The sequence below is a fragment of the Nicotiana tabacum genome, chromosome 10 (assembly GCF_000715075.1).
Source record: "Nicotiana tabacum cultivar K326 chromosome 10, ASM71507v2, whole genome shotgun sequence".
Taxonomy (NCBI): Eukaryota; Viridiplantae; Streptophyta; class Magnoliopsida; order Solanales; family Solanaceae; genus Nicotiana; species Nicotiana tabacum.
Window position 1 is genome coordinate 106,550,763 of NC_134089.1, and position 7,194 is coordinate 106,557,956.

At 30.3% G+C, this 7,194-nt stretch overlaps 1 protein-coding gene across 1 annotated transcript; it reads right to left on the bottom strand.

The window, feature by feature from the left end:
- Positions 1–807: 807 nt before the first annotated feature.
- LOC107805064 (NAC transcription factor 56) lies at positions 808–3,324 on the bottom strand. Its single transcript, XM_016629044.2, has 3 exons — positions 2,838–3,324; positions 2,441–2,745; positions 808–1,856 (listed from the first exon to the last, which is right to left on the bottom strand). The coding sequence occupies exons 1-3, from the start codon at positions 3,022–3,024 to the stop codon at positions 1,287–1,289; spliced, it is 1,062 nt and encodes a 353-aa protein (XP_016484530.2). The 5' UTR covers positions 3,025–3,324; the 3' UTR covers positions 808–1,286.
- Positions 3,325–7,194: the final 3,870 nt, after the last annotated feature.

Consider the following 7,194-nt stretch of genomic DNA (forward strand, 5'->3'; position numbering starts at 1 on the left):
GTGAAAATTTTGAAAAACAACTTTTTGGAGTTTTCCAAATATTTGAAAAATTAAAAAATTCATCTTCATGTGAAAATTGAAAATTTATGGCCAAACACTAATTTTGAAAAAAAATAAAAAAAATTCGAAAAAAAAAATGAAAAAATTCTTATGTGCAAACGGGCTCTTAAATTGTACCCATTATAATAATGGTCCGCAGTCAATGAGATAATCTAGTTGTTTGATTCCTCCCATAAATAATTATATCAATCATGTCATGTATGCAATGTTCTAGTTGTATCATGTATGTATGATATATATATATATATATATATATATATATATATATATATATATATATATATATATATATATATATATATATATATATATATATATATATATATATATATATATATATATATATATATATATATATATATAACTAATGATTCTTATCTTTTCCCTTAACAGGATTTCTTTTCTTCTAAGATAACAAATTTCACTGCTTAATGCTACTCTATGCTTTTGGAAAATGAAAAACCAATTCTTTATCAATATTAACAACCTACCTTACTACTATCACATAATTATAGCTCTACTAAATATTACTCTATCTCCCACTGAGCTAACTAACAATATACAAATCCAGTCAAGCTTTATCATTTAGGGTTTTGGGAATCTTAAAAAGTTACTGCAAGAAAAGTAATTTAATTTGTTACCCGCGGGTAAACTTTTCGTTCTGATAGTTAGTTTAGTGGTAAAAATAAACAAAGAAAAAAATAAAATAAAAAATGCAGAACAATGAGAAGCTCATGATATATGGAGTTGATAGACAAAGCACAACTACATGGAATATTATGTGCAGAATATATTTTTTTCCAATATAATATCAAATACATATATGTTATAATTCTCTACAGGAAGATTACAAGATTTGTTTCTATGCATCTCTAGCTATATATTCACAGTCAAACCTTGGAGGTGTATGGATTTTTATATTATATACTATAAAGACAGACAGTTAAAGCAAAAATATACATGGCCTCACCTAAGCTTTTAATTTTGCTAACACAGACTCGATCGTTCCCCAAAGTAAACTGTAAATCATCTAAAAATTCTGTCTTTTTAATTTCTTAGCTACCAACAAAAAAACTCAATACCCAAATAATCCAGCAATCCCACTAATCTAATTAACACCCTCGTTTGTATTCTGCGAAAATTCTGTGACAATAATTAGTTAGCGGATCCTGTATGTAATATGGTATAAGTAATATGATTCACATTAATTTTTTTTTTATGCCTAATTAAGAATACCAGTTCATCCCCGAATAAGGTTGTCGAAAAACTCCATCACTAAGAGACCCCTGCAGAATTTGTTGTTGTTGTTGTTGTTGAAGTGACGGAGTTTGAGGAAGTTGACTCAAAAGACTTGCAATAGAGCCATTCTGTTCATGATCTGATCTCACATTCATGCTTAAACCATCGTCCATATTATTAATATTCTCTGTTAAAAACCTTTTTGTGGATTGGGAATTATCATTAGCTGCTGCTTCTTCGTTCCAATATAAACCATTTAGCGACCGTTTTGAAGGGAGGAGACTGGGGCTTGTACTGAGTACATTAACAGGAAGTTGTGACGACGATTTTGAAGAAAATTGCATACCTTGATCATATATATTCTGGTCATGAGTTTCGAGCAATGTAGTATAGTTGGAATTAGCTTTTGGTTGACCAAATATTGACATTGAGTTATTTGGTATGCATGTTGCTGGAATTGATGATCCCATTATATCATTTAAATCGTCCCTCTCGTGATCTATTGGCCTCTGAGTGTTGTTCTTCTTGTAAATCCTACATAATACCCAATTATCTAGCTGCACACAAAAACAAAAATCCAGCTTTAATTTCATGAGTCAATCCGATCAATACTTACAAAAAAAATTAAAGTCAATTCTCTTTATTAAGCTTTTTCTTTTTGTTAATAAGAATCCGCCATGTTTGAGGCGGCTATTAGGTACATCCTTACCAATAGATTCACTCTAACCTTTTTGATCGTAACAAAGAGGGAATACTTTGGTTGCAGCCACTAAAAAAAAATAGAATTTGAATAAAAGTACTTGAATTATTTGTATTTGGACATAAATTTTACTTAGAAAAAAAATTCGTTACAACTTACAAGTATTATAAGTAAAAATCTTATTCCACTTGAAATATTCTTCAAATAGTTTTTTCAATATTTCACCCAGCTATATTTTCCAATACTAAAATTCAGTTTTTGCAAATATTGATGGCGAAAGTTTTATTTGCAAATATTAATTGATAGCAAAAGTTCAACTTGCAAATACTGACTTCAATATTTGCAAGTGGAGTCATAGCCAAATACTTTCCAAAATTCAGACACAATATATAGCTTTAAATTAAATATGGAATTGACTGAAAAAAAATAAAAGATACTTACCCTTAAAGATTTTTTATTGGCAACGTCACAACCAGGGGGCTTGTTATTTGCTTTATTATCAGCAAGTCTATATTCATGCATAATCCAATTGGTTTTCACACCTTTAGGAGGTTTACCTCCATAGAAAACCAGTGCTTTTTTAACACCCACTTTTTGAGTTCCACCGGCGGTGAGCACCGGCTTATCTGTTCCGGTAGCTTTCCAGTAACCAGAAGTTGCCGCTCTGTTTGGCCTCGCCCCATTTGGATACTTCCTATCCCTTGGACTGAAAAAATACCATTCTTGTTCTCCAAACGTCGCCTTAGCTGCAATCAAAATTAAAAAAACACCTCAAACATTAATCAAAGCTCCAAATATCAAAATTTCCATAAACGAACAGGAGCAAATAAATATATACCAGGGAGTTCCCAAGGATCAAATTTGTAAAGATCAACTTCAGCAATAATAGCAACGGGAAGAGGAATAGAAGCAGCTTTCTTCTTTAGGTAATGAACAACGAGTTCTTCATCTGTTGGGTGAAAACGGAAGCCAGGTGGAAGCTGAGGCTGCTGATGAGAGCCGCTTGATGAATCTGTACTCTCCATTAACTTAGAATAAAAAGATCAATTTCCTTTTATTCTATTTTGATCAAAGTCGGTTGCTGAATTACAATAATAATATAATAATACTCCTAATAACAAGAAGAAGAGTACAAACTTGACAAACGGTACAAAAATTCTGCTTTCAGATTTCGGATCTTTAGCAGAGAGAAATGGTGTGTAGTTTGTTTGTGATACAAAAATACTGAGAATCAGCCGGAAATTGGATTGTTTAATTTAAGATTTGGCTAGTCCCCTCTCCCCCATCTTCTTTTATATGGTATACGGCTGGATATTTGTTAGCTTAATTAAGAGTTAGCTCTCTCCTCCTCCTTTTATATGGTACATATACGAGGACGGATTTAAGTTTTATACAGAAAAACAATTTTTTTACACTACCAATTATATTAACCAATAAAATTTCTAACTTATCCTCTTTTACATATTATCAACCCAAATTTACTATAATGATTTGTGTTATATATACTGGCAAAATAAATAATAAGAGTATTACATGGTCATGTAGTTAATAGATTATTTATTTTATTATTTCTAGCTCACGAATCCACGTTAGGAGCGAAAGTTATATGTAGTTTACTTTTTTGTGATCTTACTGTAAGTAATTTTTACGTGACAATATACGGAATTTAAACTCTAAAGTACTACTCCCTCCGGTCCATAATAAGTGATCAATTTGCTTTTTTATTTGAATAAGTGTCCATTTATATAACCAAGAAACAATTCATTTTGTTTTTCCAAAATTACCATCATGTACGTATCCATAAAAAAACTTTTACTCCTCACATTAATTATGTTGCAATATTTAATTAAGGGTTAACTATTTTTGTTTAAAATTTAATATTTTCTTAATGGGTATGTCAAAAGCAAATTGATCGGTTATTGTAAATCTCTTTATTTATTTTAATGTGTAAGTAATCTGATAATGTGAACGGCCAATGGGGTATTGTTACAACTTGTGATGTGAAATATTCTCAACCTATGGCTGGATTCCATGTCAGGGTGAAGGGTATATTTGTCATTTAAAAGAAAACGTAGTCCTGGATGTTAATGAAGAAAAAATGAGGTGATTAGTGGCTTTCAATGACGTATTAAGTGGTGGAGAACTGAAATTAGGCCTTTAATCAATCGACACGCATGATTTCATAATATGAGGTTAGCCCGACACGTGATGGGTTGAAAAGAGGGCAAATGGGGTCCAGGGCAAATGGGCCCCACCTCTAAGGTGAACAAAGAAAAGTTTTGATAAGCCTCTCATAAAAAATGTGTCAAGCTTTTTTGCTACTAACAAATACTATATATTTGCCTTTCAGTGGCTGCCCAAATATCCAATGAACACGAGACAACATTTGGGCAAACAACAAAAAAAGGGTTGATTAGGACGAAGATAAGGTCTTTTAACCTCAGGCTTTGTTTGCTAATCACCATATATTTTGCCTTACTGTGGGGTCATGAAAATTCCTTTGATATTCCCTTTTAAATTTAATTAATTGTTCAATAAGTTTCAACACAAAAAAATGTGCCATTACAAGTCCAATTGATATGCGTATTCCATCAGGATTTATAGTGTCTATTAAAAACTAGAAGTCCTCCACATATAAGTGTGGGTCGATCTCCAATGCAATGATTTTTTTTTTAATTTAAAAAAAAAAAAAGGTAAGTTAAGTCTTTTCACCAATGAGAATTTGAAGGTAAGACATACACCGGTAGCGGTAGATTTTGATTTTATTAAATTTAGGTTTAATATTTTAGTTTAAGATTAAGTCTCTGAGATAATATAATTAAAATAATAAAAATACATAATCAAATTATTATATAAGTGTATATTCAATTTTTTCATTTGTTCAACTGTATTTCGTTAAAAAAATTGAAAATTGAACCGAATTATTGAAACTTTTAAATATTTATCAAATATTGAATTGAATTATCAGAATTAGATAATATTCAAAAAGTAATTCCACTTTTACTGAATAGTGGACAAATTTATTTCAGGGGGCGACTCTTGTTCCTCTGTTTTTTGTCGAGTCACTCTGAAAGAAAACCAATTAATTAGCTTTCTTTCTCTTAATAATAAAATAAGTAGTACCCTAAAAAGAGATACTGTACTAACAAAGAAAGGCATCATCATGTGTCAAAGGAATTCATGCAAATAGATATTTTATGATAAAAAATATATAAGTTTCTTCGCGACCAAAGACCTCTTTTCTTTTTCTTTTTCTTTTTCCAATTCACATAGTATTTGTCTCCTTGCTGAGGCAGAATTAGCTGCAGGCTGCAGGTCTGAGCCTCTTTCTAAGGGATTCAATAACTATCAATTCCTCTCTCCATTTTATCTCAAAGAGAAACTTGGAGCATATATTTTTGGAAAAACAACATAGTATAATCAATCTAAAAAAATAATTACCGGAAATATGTATATTTTATCCCTAATTATTTTTTATATTAGCTAGTGGATATAATTATTTTGGGGTGTTATCACTTTTAGTCCGTGCCAAATACTATTTACATTCGATAGCCTAAAAAATATATAAAACTTGTATAATTTTTTGTATATAACATGCAAAATATATATAAATATAAAACACATACAAAAAATATATATTTTTTCCGTTATTATTTTAAAAATAGCTATACAGTATTATTTTTCCATTATATATTTTTGGCTGGTCGGCCAAATATATAACTTGCCTAATATTTTTTAGTCCCATGCCAACAGAGGTTTGTTTTTCCCCTGTCTTTTTCGTTTCACATTTCTACCAAATCAGGGCTTCTTAACGGCAAGAATTGCTAATTAATAGTCACTTGATGCCATGGAGGGACCATTCTCAGTATCCCCTTTGTATATATCATCTACTAACCTATGTCAAACAGCAAATTTTGTAGAGTCAAAACTTTGTTCCTACTTTATCCATTTTTCTCCATTGTCATCATTTAATTTTTTTGTAATGCTAGAAAACTTTGATAGGTGTGAATGGGGTGGCAAACGGGCGGTCGAGTCAAATATGGGCAGGTCAAAACAGGTAATACAAAATTGGATAAATTATTCTATCTGACTTATATTTAATACGGATAAACGATAGGTTAACCGGCGGATAATATGATTACCCATATTATCCATGATTTTTTTAAATATGATCATTTTTGGGAGAATTCTTTGTTTTCCAAAGCTTGAGCAACCCCCAATTTGTGTCTTTACAAATATAAAAGTTAAACACATTAGTTATCTGTTGATTATTTATTTTCTAAATGGATAATATGGTTCTTATCCATATTTGACCCGTTTTTAAAAAGTTCATTATCCAACCCATTTTTAGTGGATAATATGAGTGGATATAACTGTTTTTTCTATTCATTTTCCCGCCACTAGGTAGGGGTGTCAATGGTTCGGTTCGGCCGGTTATTTTATAAAATTTGTACCATACCATTTTTTCGGTTATTCTATTATGTATAACCAAAATTAGACTTTTCGAAACTGTCTCAATCATGTCGGTTTCTCTTCGGTATCGGTACGGTTCGGTTAATGGTATTTTTTTTAATATCATGTAAAATTCACTAGTAAAAGTAGAATTGCAATAACATACGTTCTTTTATAGGACTTAACAAAACTCTCTAGACATTTTTACTGTTTAAAGGGTGATGAATTAAAAAAAAAGATGGCTAGAGTATAGATCCATCAACTATTCTACAACAGCGTAAAAGAAATCAAACAAAGGCAAAGAAAATATTAATCATACGAGTTGAAAGATATACCAAGCTGGGACTCAAGAATAAAGTCTATAGAAGATTAAATATTCAAAAAGATAAGTCTAAATTATATGAAAGGAAACATATTCAATACATTGTAGTTTGCTACTCATAATCGCTAGAATACTTTGTGTCTTGCTAATAAAGATACTTGAAATAACTTAGTTTATGTAGAAGTAGCATAATAGGTTTTAGGGATTAGTATTTTGAGTTTAATTACTTGTTGGCTTGTAATAGTTTTCATAAATCCAAGGCTCAAAGAAAATTTAATGCATTATTATTTTTAAACTTACTGGATAAATATATTTTCTACATGTAAAATTTATTCGATACGGTTCAGTATTTTTTCGGTTTATTTTTATAAAATAAAAAACCTACCCTAATTATCTGTGCAGTTATAGATTTATATAAAAA